Consider the following 17,206-nt stretch of genomic DNA (forward strand, 5'->3'; position numbering starts at 1 on the left):
ACATTATCTCAAATTATATTATATTATAAAATATCAAACATTACCTTAAAATTATCCAATAAAAATAAAAGTAATTTGAATCAATACAATTTTTTTTCTCAGCAAAAAAAATTAAAATATTTTAAATATAAAAAATCGTGAAAAATTGATTTAGATCGGATTAGGCTTAAAAGTTAAGTACAATTTTGGTTAAAATGGCTTTTGTCACCGAAACCTTAAAGCGAATAATTTTAAAAAAGTTTTTTATATTTACTTTTTAAAGCGAACGAAAGTAGACCATGTTCACTTCTAGTGGGCCATGTCTAGACAGGCAGAACCTAATGATTGATGTAATGTCAACCGCAAGATCGTTGGGTCAAGACCAGACAATGGAGCTTCAATTCGCACCACTGTTTTTTCATTTTTTGTGTGTTTTGTTTTAAAAATATGTAATTAAAAAAATAATTAAAATCGAGGGGCGAGTGGAAAAATGGGGGACAGGTATATAGGTACGAGAGGACACGATCTTGGGTGGTTGTTTGAATTTAGTGGACGAGAAAGACTGGCCCGTAGCTTTCACAAAGCTACCGTGGGACCCACCCGGCCTTTCGGGTTTTAACAATTTAGTGGCCGAGCAGTTTTTCGCTTCGCTCTTCAACACATGGGCGGCGCTGTCAACGCCTCACCGGCTTGTATCTTGCTCGCTCCCGTCGGGTTGCGTTGCTACCAACCCTAACTCTGCGCTCCTGCTCCATGAAAACTACGATGTGGCCTCCTGCACGAAAGAATTTTTTTTCATAAGAATTTTTTTAAAAAATATTTATAAGTAATAATAAAAAAATAAAATATATATCTTTTGAATCACCTGCTTGACTCATTAATTTTTATTTCAAATATTGTATTTTTTAAGATATTTATTGAATAAATTCAAAAGTAAAATTTATGGATCCACGAATTATTAGATCATATCAGGTGAGAATAAAGGCCATGAAATGATTTATTTTTTTAAATATTCAACATTTTAACACAAAAAATGTACTAAGAAAAAAGCAAAAAGGCCAAAGGGCTGAATGGAAAATCTACTACTGTAGTTATAGGGAGATTATCCAATCACGTTGTAGTATTAGATACTCCCTTGTGATTTAGACCACACAAGAAAGAAACCTCTCGGCATGGATAAAGACCATAAACTAAAATCGGCGTAGAAGAGGAATTGAAACGAGACGATTAATTGAACGGCCTTAGATAACTCACCACACATATTGCCCAACTCCACCCGCCAGACAACTGAGCTCATCTCTCTCTCTCTCTTTGGAAGTCAGTCATATTGTCTATAGTTTGGTTGCAAAAAGCAAGCATAGGGAAGAAAAAAGAAGCAGAGCAAAACATGAACTCATCATCGTCGTCACCGAATCCTCCACTGCCTCCAGCGCCTCCTCCGCCGCAGTCTTCCACGTCCGCTAACGCCGCTGATGGGTCCGGAAAGAAAGTCAGGAAACCTTACACCATCACTAAGTCACGTGAGAGTTGGACTGAAGAAGAACACGACAAGTTCCTTGAAGCTCTTCAACTGTATGTTCTTCTTCTTCTTTATTTATTTTTAAGTTGAAAACTTTTGGTCCAATTTTGTTCTTTTTTGAAAAATTAAAATGAATTACAAGTACCCAATACTTCGATTTACTGTTTTCTTGGGTTTCCAACTTTCCATCTCCTTTTTCAGTCGGCAATTTACGCTTTTCTTGCTGTTTCTTAAATTTAATTCTGCTGTGTTGACTAGTTTAGAACTTGGAACGTCTTGAACTAGTCATTTATTGAGATAATTGTGAACTGGATGCGTTTTATGGAGAAATTTATCTGCAAATTTGGTACTAAAGCTGAATTTGGTACAAGAATTTACCTAATCATTACTATAAAACTTCCTTGTCGGTTTGTGCATTGAACCTTGTACAAGGATGCCAATGGCAATACATTTACTTCCTTTTTTTAATTATTATTATTTTTGTTTAGGATATGATTTGCAGCTGTTGCCTTGTTCTATTTGTGTTTTATTAGCAATTTGAACTGTAAGGATCAATGTTGTCTTGTAATAGAAAAAATTCTTGTTAGCATGATTTGTATATAAGTAGTTTTCTATCTTTCTTCCTGACTTAGGTTTGACCGTGACTGGAAAAAAATTGAAGATTTTGTGGGTTCAAAGACAGTTATCCAGGTTTAAAGACAACAATTGGATGTTGTGAGCTAAATTTTTAATATTTAATCTCCTTTTGGTTCACTTTTTTTAAATGAATGCTCGCTGCCTTTTCAGATTCGAAGTCATGCCCAGAAATACTTTTTGAAGGTCCAAAAGAATGGGACAATTGCACATGTGCCTCCTCCTCGCCCCAAGCGCAAAGCTGCTCACCCTTACCCGCAAAAGGCGTCTAAAAATGGTTTGTTTTGTTAAGGATTGTGATGATATACTAGATTGAAGTATTAAGGTTATGATTACATTTTGACATGCTTTTAAATTAGCAGTTTTAGTGTCCTTGCAAGCATCCATGGCTTATCCTTCTTCAATAAATACGATAGCACCTGGATATGCTCCATGGGATGAAGCGTCCTTGTTAGTAAACACTGCCCCAAGCAAAATCATGCCACCACAAGATGAATTTACAAGGCTTCAAGGAGCTGAAGGCATGCGCACTTCTCTCTTTTTTTTTTCTTTGTTATAATAGTAGTAGACTAGCTTTCCTAAAGGGAATATTCCAGCACTTCTTATGCATACAACATTACTGATTCAGCTGATATTGGATCGAAGGGCGTAGCAAGGATTAGTAACGGTGGTGTTAGTAGCATTGGAAGCTTAAGTAGGACAATATCTAGTTCTGATATGCCAAACCAAGGGAAACAAGCTCCAATGCTTCATGGTATTTGTGTTGGCCATAATCAATTTTTTTTTCCCGTTTACTTTGTTTGTACTTGATGGTATAGGTCAGCTTTATCTTTGTTTGGCAGGTATACCTGATTTTGCTGAAGTTTATAGCTTCATTGGGAGCATCTTTGATCCAGACACCCAAGGGCATGTGCAAAAGCTCAAAGAGATGGATCCGATAAATTTTGAAACTGTGAGTCAAATGGCACTTACGTTTTTATTTCAACAGGTCATATTTGAAGTATATATCATAAATGCCCTAATTTACATTATATGATGTAGAAGGTTTAAAATAAAAATCAGAGGAAATACTGGTCGACATGACCTGGTTTTTGGTCAGTAGTGACCAACAACCCCTTAGATAAAGTTTACAAGCAGTGTATAGGAATAAATGCTGATGACGTGTTGATATCTTCCTTTCTAAGGTCTGGACTACACAATGGGAGTATCCCCTGGTCTGTAAATTCATTAAAATAGCAATGGGCCCAGATAAGGTTGTTGATGTTTTGTGAGATTCTTAGAATTTGTTGCGTAATTTGGACTGCATGGTACATATAGCCTTAACTATTTCTTGGATTCTTATATAAGCTTTATAGAATCGTCTTCTGCATTCTCTCATGGATGGATGTGGTGAAAGGCTGGTCTTTCAAATTTAATTTCACGTGAGGCTATAGAATAAGTAGTTACATTTGAGTATTGCTATCAATACTAGAGGTGCCTAATTGGTTTATCATGGGAAAGCTTCTACAAATTTGTTTTAAGAACAGCCATCTCTGCATTCAGAAGTTTTCTGATTTCACCTATATATCACAAGAGATTTCTTTGATGTTTGCCTTGTAGCATCAGAAAACTAATTGAACATGACTTTTGATTATATACAATCTCTGCCCCATGAAATTTCCTTGTTCTAAATGATCCGGGTTGCTGTATGTAATTCCTTTTTGTGACTTTTTGCAGGTTTTGTTACTGATGAGAAACCTCACCGTTAACTTGTGTAGTCCTGATTTTGAGCCAATCGTAAGTATTTTTATGAAGTTAATGTTTATGCTTTTCAGACATTATTTTTCTGTTCAAATTTTATTGACTCGGGAAAATAGGCGCTTCCAAATTTCTTTCTTTTTTTTCCTTCATTTTGATATAAAAATGTCTACTGATTATGTTGCTACTAAAACATGATTTCTTCTACAATACTTGAGTACTCACATATTTCAATTCCTTCTTGGTTAATTGAAGGAGAACTTTTTTCCTCATCAATGAGCATATTTTCTTTCCTTCTGTTTTTTTCAATGACTGTTCTTTGCTGCTAGCTGATGGATCTCCTTGGTTGTTGCAGAGGAAAGTTCTGTCCTCATATGATGTCAGCACAACAACAGTGGGACTTGGCACGGGAATTATTCCCCAAAGCCAAACGAATGATATATCATGTTAAGCTGTTTATTATGTAGGACTTGCAGGCAAGTACGTGCTTTTCATTTTTTTTTTCTCCTTATCATCTATATTTTCATTACAACTTCCTTTTGCTGCATCAGGATTGTGATTTTTGTTTCCTTTGACTGCTATCTTAAATCTAAAGTGTCTAATGAAACTTGGACAGCACGCTTGGAGGTTACTAGGTGAAGGAGTTGCAACCACCACCGGGAGAAAATGTTAGAAATGTTGAGTGGAAGAAAGGTTTTCTACTACAGACTTTCAAGCTCTGTAAGGGTCTCGATGTACAGCGAGTCAGGTGGAATGGTTGTCACCCGGTTTTGACCTATCAACCAGATAATTGTGTATATTCTTGTGAGGTTTGTCAATTAGCCGTTTTACCTTATTGCGAAGAATGCCTAACAATAGAAGTGAAACTACAAGAACTTGAACATATCTGTAATAAAGATCATGGTTCTGCCTTGTGAATGTAGCTAGAAGGATCTCCATGGCAACATGCTAGATTTCTTAGCTATTGTCATATATTGGTTATTAACACGTATTCCACTAGAATATTATCTCTCAGTTTGACTAAACTTTAATGGGATCGTACCAAGGTCAAAGGCGCGCATGCTGCTGCTCTCAAAGGCATTCATGAGCTCATTAAAGATCCCCCTTGCTCGTGGAAGGAAACTGTTTGTGCTGATTGATTTGCCAACTATAGCAGGCTTCTCTGGAGGATTTCACTTATCTGGTCTCTCCTCCCCAGACCGTGTCTTTCGCCATTTTAGCAGGCAGCTTGGAATCCTGTACATATAGTTGGCGCCAAGCTGCGGTTCTTCTCCCAGTTCCTTTGTGCTAATATAAGCTATTATACCAAAAACCAGTTGGAAGGAAAACATCATAATCATGTACTAATTTCCACACTGAGAGTGTCTTCATCTTTTCCCTTCTCACCAAACCTCAAAACTCTTTTTGGCTAGTCAGAGGCAGCGCTTATGCCACATATAAAAGGAGTGATTTTCCTTTGGGGACAAGAATTTGTAATAACAACAACAGAGCTTTTCTCACTATTTGGTGTTTAATTAAATGGATGGTATTTCCTTTGTTGTATTACATTAATATTTAATATCATTTCCTATATATTTTTTTTTTCTTGATAGAGTTTATATAGAAGTAAACATGAATGGCACCTTTGGTTAGCGAAATGACAGTTATCTCATGAAAATATAATATAAAAATTTTATTTTTTTTAAATTACCTAACAACGGGCCTTGGTCTGCCCAATATATACTCTTGACGCCCATGTCGTTTTCTGGTTCGGACCATCTCGGTGTCCCTTTCTGATACCCGTAAGAAAACTGCCCCGACCTGCGGCCATCAGCAGCCACTGATTTGCTTTCGCCCTCATCCTTCCTATAGTCTTCTGGAGTCTCCAGTCAAGTTTTTCACACATTTCTGCGGGACATTTCTTCAATCTGTTACTGGACAAAGCAAAATATGTGAAGGAAAATCTGATTTGCTGTTAGTGTTGGTAAGATTACATCTCTGTTAAATCAATGAACGGTTTGGGGTTCAGCTGCTTTTTCTCAGTTATTTCTGTGCAAATTCTAGCCTCTAGGGTTGTTTATTATTTTTCAGATTAAGGCATAGCTCAAATCGCTTTCTTTTCTTTCCAATTCCTTCGAATATTTCATTGGGAAAACAGTTTTAGATCAAGCAAATTGAAAATGTTGCAGCATCAGATAGTGCAATCCCCAGCCAGGCTGGGCTTAACGAACCCCAACTCACCTTCTCTGCAAAACCCTACCCCTCCAAAATACCCTTCTTCCCAACCCCAGCCGCAGCAGCAGCAACAGCCTAGCTCCACCAATCTCTCCACCACAACCACCTCGTCAACGCTCCTTTCTCTTCTCCCTCCACTGCCCAGAGCACAATCCCTCCTCCTCCAAATGGCCTCCTTATCTTCCAAACTCTTCGAAGTCTCCCCGAATCGTGCCCTCTGGGTTTCCGCCTTTCGCGGATCTGTCCCTTCTTTCCTCTCTTCGCAAATCCAATCAACGCCTCCCCCTCCGCTTGAATCCACCCCAACTTCAACCAAAGAAGTCCTCTCCTTATTCACTTCCCTCCAAACCCAACTCTTCGAAGCCGTTGCCCAACTCCAAGAAATCCTGGATCTTCAAGATGCTAAGCAGAAGATTGCGAGGGAAATTAGGTCCAAAGATGGTGCAATTCTTGCTTTTGCTAATAAACTTAAAGAGGCGGAACGGGTTCTTGATATACTTGTTGATGATTATTCTGATTATCGGCGGCCTAAGAGGTTGAAATTGGAGGAGGATGGTGGGGGGGATGATGATGATTCTTGTACCACAACGGTCGCATCTCAGTTGAATTTGTCGGATATTTTGTCGTATGCGCATCGGATTAGTTATACTACTTTTGCACCTCCGGAGTTTGGTGCTGGACAGGCACCTCTTCGCGGGGCACTCCCCCCTGCTCCACAAGAGGAGCAGATGCGTGCTTCTCAGCTGTATGCCTTTGCTGATCTTGATGTCGGTTTGCCTAAAACAGTTGAGACTAAGGAGAAAGCTGTCGAGGCAATCATTGAGCCACCACCTGCACAGCCTGTGGATACCAATCCACTTGCAAATTTGGCAGCGCTTCAGGGTTTGCTTCCTCCAAACTTTACAATTCCATCAGGCTGGAAACCTGGGATGCCGGTGGAGTTGCCAACCAATCTGCCTGTGCCACCACCTGGATGGAAGCCTGGGGACCCAGTGCCACTGCCTCCGCTGGACTCCTTGCCTATACCTAGGATGGAAGAGCCACACTTGCGGCCTGTTCCGCCTCCAGGATTGCATAAGCCACCTGAGCCAATCCAGGTGCGACATGTTGAGCTGGATATCCTGGATCCCGATGATGATAGCAGTGATTATAGTAGTGATGACGGAAGCTCTGATGATGAAGATTGATAGTGTGATGGTTTGAATCGTTGGTAGTTTGAAGTACTTGAAGTAAGTGTACTTGCAATATGAAACTCATAATTTTAGGAACAAAATGGAATTCTGAGTTTCATTCATGTACCCCAATGCTAAGTAATTTGCTATTTGTAGAGTCCTTTTCACTAAAACCCATCTGAATTCCTTGAGTTGGAAAATAATTGCATTTCCTAGATATATAATTATTTCTTGTCATGTATCAGAGTTGAAAATGAGAAGTATTTGGCTTTGTTTTACACTAAACATTCAGTAAAACGTCCTGCATTCAAGCCATTGATTGGACATTATTCCTGGTAAACAATAGATGGTGCTAGGAAAGGAAAGCAATTCTTTTACCATTATTCGTTACAGAAGCATTGATGGGATATAGAAAGTTGCGAGAACTGTTACTTCTGTGAACAAAGAGCTACAAGTCTGCGAGGGTTGCATACACTTGGTGCTTACAGACACAACAGAGGTGATCTTTCTTGCAGAAGGTGCTTTAAGGTCATGTTTGATATTCGGTAACGTATCAGTTCGCTTGGCATATTGCATACATAGAGGACCAAGACTCACATATCAGAAAAAATCTTCGCAAATCAAAATGTTTTAAGCTGATGATGCAGCTTATATATATTGATATCTAAAGGGGTAGAAGATGTGGATTTTAATGCTTTCGGAAGAGGATTTGGAATGAAATGTCTTTAAAAGGCTGTGAAACCAGAAATATGTAAATAATGGTAGAGGAGGAGGAGGAGGAGTGGAGAAGGTAGATGAATTCTGACTTCATTTATTTATTTTTAGATAATTGATATTGAAGGTGTGATAGTTCATATTGAGTTTATAATTCCACTAGTTTGAATAATAAGAAATTAAATTTAAAAAAAAAAAAAGAAAAACCCCCAATCTTGCAATATTCAGGAGTTAATATGAAATTGAATGTTCCAAGTTTCAACCTGATTTTTTGGAATGAAAAAAGGCAAAAAGCTTGGACATGGTCAATCTTCAATCATTCTATATACGCTAGGCTGGTGTTGAGCCCATATTGACATATCATGGCCCATATATTATGTTCGGGTGTAGCAGCCCAAACTCGGACTCGTGGCCCTGTTCCCTGGTAGAACATGCTAAGCCCCGGAACCAAACAACTGGAACCCTACCATATTTTCTTAACACATCCGCACTCCTCAAAACCCTAGCGCCCCTCTCCTTCTAACATTGTACTTCATTTTCCCCACACTCTCACTAGCCAAACCTTGAACAATGGCAGCCGCCGCTGCTGCCGTCCGCCCTCTAGTCTCCGTCCAGACTATAGAATCCGACATGGCCACTGACGCCTGCCCAACCGTCCCTCTCGCTGATGTCATGAAAGCCTCGATTCGACCCGACATCGTCACCTTCGTCCACGACAACATCTCCAAAAACCGCCGCCAACCCTATGCCGTCTCCAAACGTGCTGGTCACCAGACCTCTGCCGAATCCTGGGGTACCGGCCGTGCCGTCTCACGTATCCCCCGTGTTCCCGGTGGCGGTACTCACCGCGCAGGCCAAGGTGCTTTTGGAAACATGTGTCGTGGTGGCCGCATGTTTGCTCCTACCAAGATCTGGCGCCGCTGGCACCGGAAAATCAACGTTAACCAGAAGCGTTACGCCGTTGCCTCCGCCATCGCTGCCTCTGCTATTCCTGCCCTCGTCATGGCACGTGGCCACCGCATCGAGGCCGTCCAGGAGATGCCTCTGGTCGTATCCGACGCTGTGGAGAGCGTGGAGAAAACCTCGGCTGCAATTAAGCTTTTGAAGCAGGTTGGAGCATATCCTGATGTAGAAAAGGCTAAGGACAGCCAAGGAATCCGACCTGGAAAAGGAAAAATGAGGAACCGGAGGTACATTTCCCGTAAAGGTCCGTTGATTGTTTACGGAACAGAGGGTGCAAAGCTCGTTAAAGCCTTCCGGAACATTCCTGGAGTCGAGGTTGCCAACGTGGAGAGGCTTAATCTGTTGAAACTCGCTCCTGGTGGACACCTTGGAAGGTTCGTTATCTGGACCAAGTCGGCTTACGAGAAGCTGGACTCGATTTACGGGTCATTTGATAAGCCTTCTGAGAAGAAGAAAGGGTACGTTTTACCCCGCGCTAAGATGGTTAATGCTGACCTTGCTAGGATTATTAACTCTGATGAGGTTCAGTCGGTAGTGAAGCCGATTAAGAATGAGATCAAGAGGGCGCCTTTGAAGAAGAATCCACTTAAGAACTTGAATGCTATGCTGAAGTTGAACCCATATGCGAAGACTGCTAGGAGGATGGCCCTTTTGGCTGAGGCACAACGTGTTAAGGCCAAGAAGGAGAAGCTTGACAAGAAGAGGAAGCCCGTTTCTAAGGTATATCATTTCTGTTTTGTTTTAGTATATTTTGTAAATGCTTTTGAGCTTCTTGATGATGATAATGTGGAATTTCTGTAGCTTAGGCTGATGCCTTTTATATGTCAATTGAATTATGTAGTATGTGCTTTGACTTAATGTTTAATGCCTTTGGATGTTTTGTCCCTTGAACTGGATTGTGAATATTTATATGCTTAAATGAATCTTTTTTGTTCATCTCTACTTCTAATTGTTTGATTAATTGCTGTATTTAGATTTTTTTGTGCTTATGAGATCACTCTTTTGGATGCGGACCTCCTAGAAGTCTGCTATTTTAGTGTTTACTGGTTTTATTGTTGAGATATTACCTCTATTGACGATAAGGTGCTGTTGCTGCTGCAACACTGTTTAATAGTATGGTTGGTTGCTTTTGATTAAATCACGGCTTATGGTACATATAACTGGCATGAGGAGGGTGATACTAATTTGGTTGACTCTGATTCTTACATGTTCTTAGAGTCATCTTTTCTACATGTTTATCAGTTGTTGTGAATTTGTCAAGAGAATGGTAGGAAGTAGGACCTATTTGTTTATTTGACTTAAGTCATTTGGTTTAGTCCTAGGGTAGAAAGATGAGTTTAATGCATTAATTATTCCAATTTATGTTTAGCATGACTTTGGGCCAAAATGGAATATACTGCCAACCTTTGTTTCTCTTTTTCCTTGTTCTAGTTATTTTGGTGGTATTCAAATTATGTTTGTCAAGTTTGCATCGTTGTAAGATTCACATTGTTTCCTGCATTTGTCATTCGACATTTTACCCATTTCTTCTCTGGCATTCAATTTAATTCTTTGTTCATCTTTTGAGGAAATATTTTAGTATTAATGATTCTAGCCCACATGTTGTGTTTATTTTTTGTTTTTTAATCTCTATTGTTGACTCCCCTAGTTTTTCCTTTTGTGTTTCTCTTGGATGTTTCAGGAGGAGGCAACAGCAATCAAGACAGCAGGCAAAGCTTGGTATCAGACAATGATCTCAGACAGTGATTACACAGAGTTTGAGAACTTCTCTAAGTGGTTGGGTGTGTCGCAGTAATTTAGTTTTTGGCTTTAGAAAATTCCTGCAGAGAATGTTTGTAGCAGTTTTGTTTTGGTTTTGACATTTTATTTCCTTTGCTGTTTCAAGTTGTGGATGAGAATAGGTGGAACGAAAATTAGTGGAATGGCATGCTCCCGTGCTATTGTTTGTTTGGCCTCCGCCCTGTGTTCTTATTATTTATGGCTATTGGAATAGTTCCTTTTGAAATGAGAACAAGAATTAAATAGTTTTAAGGTGTCTCGTTGGTCTTTTCTGTTACTGAAATGTTTATTTTGCAGTGTCCCTCTAGTTAAGACTGGTTCCTATAATAAAAGCTTTAATTCATGTTTCTATTACTTGGTTGTTTCCTTTGACGCCATACGTTTGGTTGGTAGGTAAAGTGAAAATAAAGCAAGTAGGAAGGAAGGAAAAATAGGATGAAAATTGATTACAGTAGTTGAACCAAGTTTGGATTCTATAGTTGGAAATTTAGTTGGTGCTTGGTGCTTTATAATGCAATGTGAATATATTACTTTATAATATAATTTGAGTATAGGTAATGTAATTACTTATAATGATTTAAATGTAAGAAAAATAATATAGTGTTATAATATAATGTGATTATAAGTAATATGAATATTTATAATAATTAAAATATAAGAAAAATAACATTACGGTGTTTGTAAAGAAGATAGTATTATAATTTTTTATTTATTAATATTTTATTATAAATGTAATATTAATTTTTAAAATTATTTATATTTATTAAAATGTAAGTTTAATTTTTTTATTAATTTTTATATAATATTATATAATATTGTAAAATAAAGTTAAAAAATAAAAGTATTTTTAATAATATTGTAAAGTGTAATATAATTTGATTGTATTTGTTTTAGATTATAATCATAATACATCTATTGGTTATAATATGATTACATTGTAATTTTACATTACAGTAATTTATTACAAAATGAATATTATAATATAATTTAATTGAACATATTATGTCACATATTTCACATTTGAAAGAGATGAAGTAATAAACTTTTCATTACTTATCAAGTATATTTTTAAATTTAAAATGTGAATTCTTGATTTATAAACTTACTTAAAAAGTATGAAGTCAAGTAGTCAGGCAGTCCTCTTCCTCTACAAGTAGTTATAAACATGAATATTTCACCACTTATCAGATAATTTATAAATTTATTTAAATTATATTTTTAGAATTATTTGGACTTATATATTACAAAGCCCCATAAAAAAAAAGGAAAACAAACGTCTTCCCCAACTTAAATCTCCTCACAATATATTACAAAGCCCCTAAAAAGAAAGAGAACAAATGTCTTCACCATCTTAAATCTGTTACAAATCTGTAATTCTAAAGTTACCATTAGTTAAAGCTAATACTACAGTAATTCTCTAATGAGTTAACGTATCAAGCCGTGAGGATAACACGTGACTTTAACGTTAAAGCCTTGCACGCCTTTGTCCTCTTCAAGCTTCAATTCTTCTAACTTACAAACAGTTCTCTTCTTCTTGATTAATTTTTTTCATTTTGCTGTTTATCTCACTAAAAAAACATATTTTTACGTAAACTAATCATTTATTTGTTTTTTTTATTTTTATTTTTATTTTTTATAGTATATATAAATAAAAATAAATATTTTTAAAAAATTTTAAATTATTTTTATAATTTTAGTATATTTAATAAATTATATAATTAATTATTATTAATTAAAATATTATTTATCAATTTATATCATATATTTATTATGATATGTTTATATCATGTGACATATAATAACAACAGTTAATTAGTTAATAATATAAAAACTTATTTAATTTAATTAAATATAATAAAAAATTAAATTTTTTAAAAAAAGTTTAAAAAATATTATGTCAAAAAATAACTTTTTCCTTTTTTTTTTAGTTTTTTCATTTCAACTTTTTCTATTCATTCTATTTCTCTTTGGGCCAAACAAATTGTTATTGGTTGGGAGAGGATGATCTCTGCTTCAAAAGAATGAGGGGGGCTATATGGTTTCGGGCCTACTGGCCACGACTTGGAGTATTATGCATTAACGCATTACCCAATATATTCTCTGGCTGGACTGGAAGGCCACACGTCCTTTATCTTCACCAAAATCCTTAGAGCTCACAGCCTATGTGAAAGTAATGAGCCATTAACCCCCAAACTTATTATAACTTAATAGGAGGGTATCAAGATTAAGGGTCAGCTAAGCCCGAGCTTCTAGTGTTATCGATTAGAACTTAAACTAAATTTTGTGCAGTTTTGAGACTTAAAAATAAAATTTAAATAAATTTATAAATTAAGAAGACATATTTTTAATCTAAAAGAGATAGAAAACTTATATTTATATACTTAATATTCATTTTATTTTTCACTAATATAAGATTGCGACATTTAACTTGTAGCTGGATTCCATTTCCATTAAAAAATGATTAGGGGTGTCTTAGATCATGCAACTATGATTATCTAATCACTGCTTAAGCATTTTGCTTAACATACAATCTAACAATCTCACCCCAAATTAGAAACTTTTGTTGGCATAAAGATTTGAGCTCTTCCTTACTCTGCCTTAATATGTGTGGGCTCGGAGCAATATTCGCATGCCATGACGCATCGAGACCATTGAAAAAAGGACAGCAACTTCAGCCATTTAAGGTTACTATTTATGGTCCAACTTGCTCTTTAGTTAATAATTTTTTGGACACTCTTAATCTCCTCGAACTAGTTCTTTGTACAGCGCATCTCAAACTTTTCAGTATTTTAAGCAGATGGGACAACCTGAAATTGTATTAAACTAATGTTAGTGACAACCTAGGATGTTGCCATGATCAACAACTTGTCTTTTTTTCTTTTCTTTTTTTTTTCCTTTGCTTTTTGAGAGTTTGCTTGCTAATCTAATCTCCCTTGCAACTTACGCTCACGTTCATTGGTAATATAAACAGGCTAAAGCTTTTCCTGAACCTCATACAAATTTGTTTACTCGAGATATTGTACTTAGCTGACTGCAAATTAAAACAAAGATACTTTGAAAATTACTAGCAAGCTGGATTTCTCTCTGCGGGAAATTTGGAAAATCCCAAAGTAAAAAATCGCGGCATTTCCATGTGCATCTTGTTTAAAACTTCCATCATCACACAGTAAATAAATTTAGGCTGATTTTATTAAGTAGGTAGCCTAAACCTACTTACTGCCTCACATTTAAACAACATAAAAAATAATAAATTAAATTATTATTAAAATTATGAAAAAAAAATCGTAGTAAGTTCACAGTTATCTGTTAATTCTTTTGATGGTTGTTAATTTTGTTCGTAAAAGAATAAAATATTTTTAAATTATTTAAAATAATTTGAATAATTTTTTTTAATTTTTTTTATTTTTAAACAAATAAGTATTTATCATTAACAATTTACTAATTTTTACTAATTAAAATAATATTTATCATTTTTTTGTTACGTTACGTTAATTTATTATTAACGAACTTACATAATTAGATGATAATATTATATCAGTATCATATAGATATAACATAATAATTAATATTTTTTATTAAATATAATAAAAAATAAAAAAATATTTTTGAATTTATTCAGAAGCCTTTTGTTAAATAAATTAATTCAAATTAATAAAGAAACCAAACTTATTCTCGTTTGAATTTTGTCCAGCAAGTTTTTTTTTTTCTTTACTTTTTTTTAGGTCATCGTGAAGAGTTGCTTTCGGTACTTTGCATAAAGAATTTTTCGCTGATTCCAAAATTCAAACCTTAAAACTTTCTACTGCTTTTCTTATCATCAAACCAAATTCTCTTTCCAACCTTATATTTTATGTTGGTTTTAAGTGATGTGTATTATATATTCGCCTAAGAACTGTCTTGCACTGCTCTCTGCAAAGCCGAATGGAACGGAAGAAAGCAAAACTCCCGCCACCTACTAGTGGGCAAAGTGGAGGGGATAATTTCCAACTTTAAATACTTTTAACCTTTTAAGATGACTAACTGTGAAATATATTTAAATCTTAAATTTTTATGATGAATATTAAACTTAAAATTAATTAATAATTATTAAAAAATCTTTATTTGATTTAAATTCTCAATATATTTTTAAAAATAAAATATTCTCACCTCGTAACTCTTAGTTATAATTTATGTAAGTATATTAGCTTTTGAAATAAATAATCCACCTAAGAAGTGTAAATATCATTAACATAAATATGAAATGATTAAAATGTCTCTTCTTCTTTATTAATATAAAAATTTATTATTATATATTTTTTGAAAAAAAATTAAAGAGCATCGATTAGTGCTTTTCTGATTTTTTAAATTAATAAAAATTATATAATAATTATTTTTAAAATTAATAAATAATAAAATTATCTTTTCAATATTATTACGTCATCAAACTAATAAAAATATTAACGATTAGACCTATGTATAAAATAGAAGATATTTTTGAAGAATGTATTTATTTAGAAAATTAATGAAATTACTTAAAATTTACATTAAAATTTTAAAAAATAATTATATTTTAATTTTATTAATATAATTTTTTTTATCGTCATTTTATATCAATTACAGAGAAACTAATGAAGAAGCCAAAAGTATGCTTTAATATCATATTAATATTTTAAATTGATCTTCTAATTTAAAATTAATTGATAATATTATTGTATTAATTTAAAAAGACTGTAGAATAATAATTAAAAAATAGTAAAAATGAAGGAACGTGATTTCCAAAGCACATGGCGTGGGGTAAGATAAAAAAGGCACATGCTGTTTTTCGTCCATTTTTTTCGCATCTGCCGAGGACACGTCGGGCATTCTATTTCTCCTCTTCGAAAAAGACAAAATTCTCTCCTTTTTCTTATTTTTTAAATAAAAAAAAATAAAAAAGTAAATTCCTTTTTAATATTATTACCGGTTTCTTTCAAAACAAACGAGATTACGAGAGAGCCTCGGCCTAAGATTATTCGGGTGGGCCCATCTGGTGGCGTTAGGCCCACATGTGTGCACAGGTGTAACCTTTCTAGAGCGCTGGCGACGTGTACGGATGCTGGCCTCTCGAACCTAAGACAATCGCCACTCAATTTCCAAATTTTTTATTCTGAAAAAACAATCTTCTTGTTCATGGGAGCATTTCCCCTTTCGGTCATCATTTTCTGCTTTCTGTTTTTTCTTTTTTTTTTAGAATCCAATTTTACTTTCTTTAATTTCGGTTTTCGTTCGTTTGACCACTAATTTGTGGAAAAGTATACAGTTGCCACCTTGGTATATAATTAATTTATCATTAATAAAAATATTAAGAGTAAAATTTTGTCTTTTTATTACCTGAGCCTTATCAAATCAAGTAGAGGTCATAAATTGAAATTATTATACATTTTTGTATTATAAAAAAATTTTATTTTATAACTTAATTAATTCCTAATTAAGAAATGACATGGAAAAAGAAAAAGATAACACAATTGTGTTTGGGATAATTATATATCAAACAATCAATTTTTTTATTCAAAGATTTTTAAGTAGTTTCATTTCAAGGATTATTTTATATTTTCATTTGATATTTGATTTGTGATTATGACTATGATCTTTTTGTAGTCTTACACTTCTCATTTAGTACTAGACGTCTGTTTTTTTTTCTTATTACAAAAAAAAAAACCCAAAGTATTCATCTTAGATAATTATTCATGGATCATTTAGATTGTTCGATTGATTTTTATATTTATTATTAACTTTTATTAATTTATTGACTTTTTTTTATTTATTTACACACATTTTTTTTAAACATCTACACCTTGAAAATCGTCACAATTCTTTTATGTCTTGATGTCAAATTAGTCTCAAACACAACAATGAATATCCAATATAATATGTGAGTGTAATTGTAAATATTTATATAATGGTTTAAGTTAATTATTATTAATAATTTGAGTTTAAAATTTTAAGTTATATGGTTTAAGTCAAAAAAATTATTAGATCAATAATGTTTAGATTTGGGTCATTATAATTGATATAAAAATACGTGTTAATTTAGTGTGGACTTCCATATGGCACTGTGAAATATTAATCTTATGATATTTAAGTGAGTAAGATTATGACACGTTATCACACATTATATATAAAGACCCAAGTTAATCATTACTAATAATTTAAATTTAAAATTTTAAGAGTCATGTGATTTAGTTCCGAAATGCTGACAAAAATTGTAATACCCTATCTTATATTATATGTGAATGTAATTGTTAAGATTTATATAAGTTACTAATTCAATTACTACTAGCAATTTGAATTTAAATTTTTTACAGTCACGTGATTAGATTCAAAAATTATCTCACATTAAATACAAATTTTATTGTTAAATCTAAAAAATTATGGAATTAGTGATTGTTATAACATAGTGGTCATCCTACCTTCTCCAAGGATAAGTCCAATAGGGTGGGGATTTCAGCATTTAAAATAATATTGTCTAAATAGATCT

General features: G+C 34.2%; 3 protein-coding genes across 4 annotated transcripts; all 3 read left to right on the forward strand.

Moving 5' to 3' along the window:
• The first annotated feature begins 966 nt into the window (after window positions 1-966).
• LOC110420887 (protein REVEILLE 8-like) lies at window positions 967-5,413 on the forward strand. Of its 2 annotated transcripts, none has more exons than XM_089784326.1 (9): window positions 967-1,551; window positions 2,131-2,188; window positions 2,285-2,408; window positions 2,494-2,652; window positions 2,760-2,885; window positions 2,974-3,083; window positions 3,848-3,907; window positions 4,224-4,344; window positions 4,485-5,413. In XM_089784326.1, the coding sequence occupies exons 1-8, from the start codon at window positions 1,367-1,369 to the stop codon at window positions 4,317-4,319; spliced, it is 918 nt and encodes a 305-aa protein (XP_089640452.1). In that variant the 5' UTR covers window positions 967-1,366; the 3' UTR covers window positions 4,320-4,344; window positions 4,485-5,413. The 2 variants fall into 2 exon arrangements, with proteins under 2 accessions (XP_089640452.1, XP_021289952.1); XM_021434277.2 differs by having other exon boundaries at window positions 969-1,551; window positions 4,224-4,348.
• A 109-nt stretch (window positions 5,414-5,522) lies between these two features.
• On the forward strand, window positions 5,523-7,539 carry LOC110420885 (hydroxyproline-rich glycoprotein family protein). Its single transcript, XM_021434275.2, has one exon. It carries the CDS (start codon window positions 6,028-6,030, stop codon window positions 7,267-7,269), a length of 1,242 nt encoding a protein of 413 aa, XP_021289950.1. The 5' UTR covers window positions 5,523-6,027; the 3' UTR covers window positions 7,270-7,539.
• A 918-nt stretch (window positions 7,540-8,457) lies between these two features.
• On the forward strand, window positions 8,458-10,968 carry LOC110420886 (large ribosomal subunit protein uL4). Its single transcript, XM_021434276.2, has 2 exons — window positions 8,458-9,651; window positions 10,613-10,968. The coding sequence occupies exons 1-2, from the start codon at window positions 8,539-8,541 to the stop codon at window positions 10,724-10,726; spliced, it is 1,227 nt and encodes a 408-aa protein (XP_021289951.1). The 5' UTR covers window positions 8,458-8,538; the 3' UTR covers window positions 10,727-10,968.
• Window positions 10,969-17,206: the final 6,238 nt, after the last annotated feature.

Source organism: Theobroma umbraticum, unplaced genomic scaffold, assembly GCF_002168275.2.
Source record: "Theobroma umbraticum cultivar Fairchild unplaced genomic scaffold, ASM216827v3 scaffold_86.0, whole genome shotgun sequence".
Lineage (NCBI taxonomy): Eukaryota > Viridiplantae > Streptophyta > Magnoliopsida > Malvales > Malvaceae > Theobroma > Theobroma umbraticum.

Coding starts and splice junctions, on each gene's coding strand:
- LOC110420885 (XM_021434275.2), top strand. CDS start 6,028: ATGTTGCAGCATCAGATAGTGCAATCCCCAGCCAGGCTGGGCTTAACG.
- LOC110420887 (XM_089784326.1), top strand. CDS start 1,367: ATGAACTCATCATCGTCGTCACCGAATCCTCCACTGCCTCCAGCGCCT. Junction 1,552..2,130: donor TTCCTTGAAGCTCTTCAACT/GTATGTTCTTCT, acceptor TTCCTGACTTAG/GTTTGACCGTGACTGGAAAA. Junction 3,084..3,847: donor ATCCGATAAATTTTGAAACT/GTGAGTCAAATG, acceptor GACTTTTTGCAG/GTTTTGTTACTGATGAGAAA.
- LOC110420886 (XM_021434276.2), top strand. CDS start 8,539: ATGGCAGCCGCCGCTGCTGCCGTCCGCCCTCTAGTCTCCGTCCAGACT. Junction 9,652..10,612: donor AGAGGAAGCCCGTTTCTAAG/GTATATCATTTC, acceptor TGGATGTTTCAG/GAGGAGGCAACAGCAATCAA.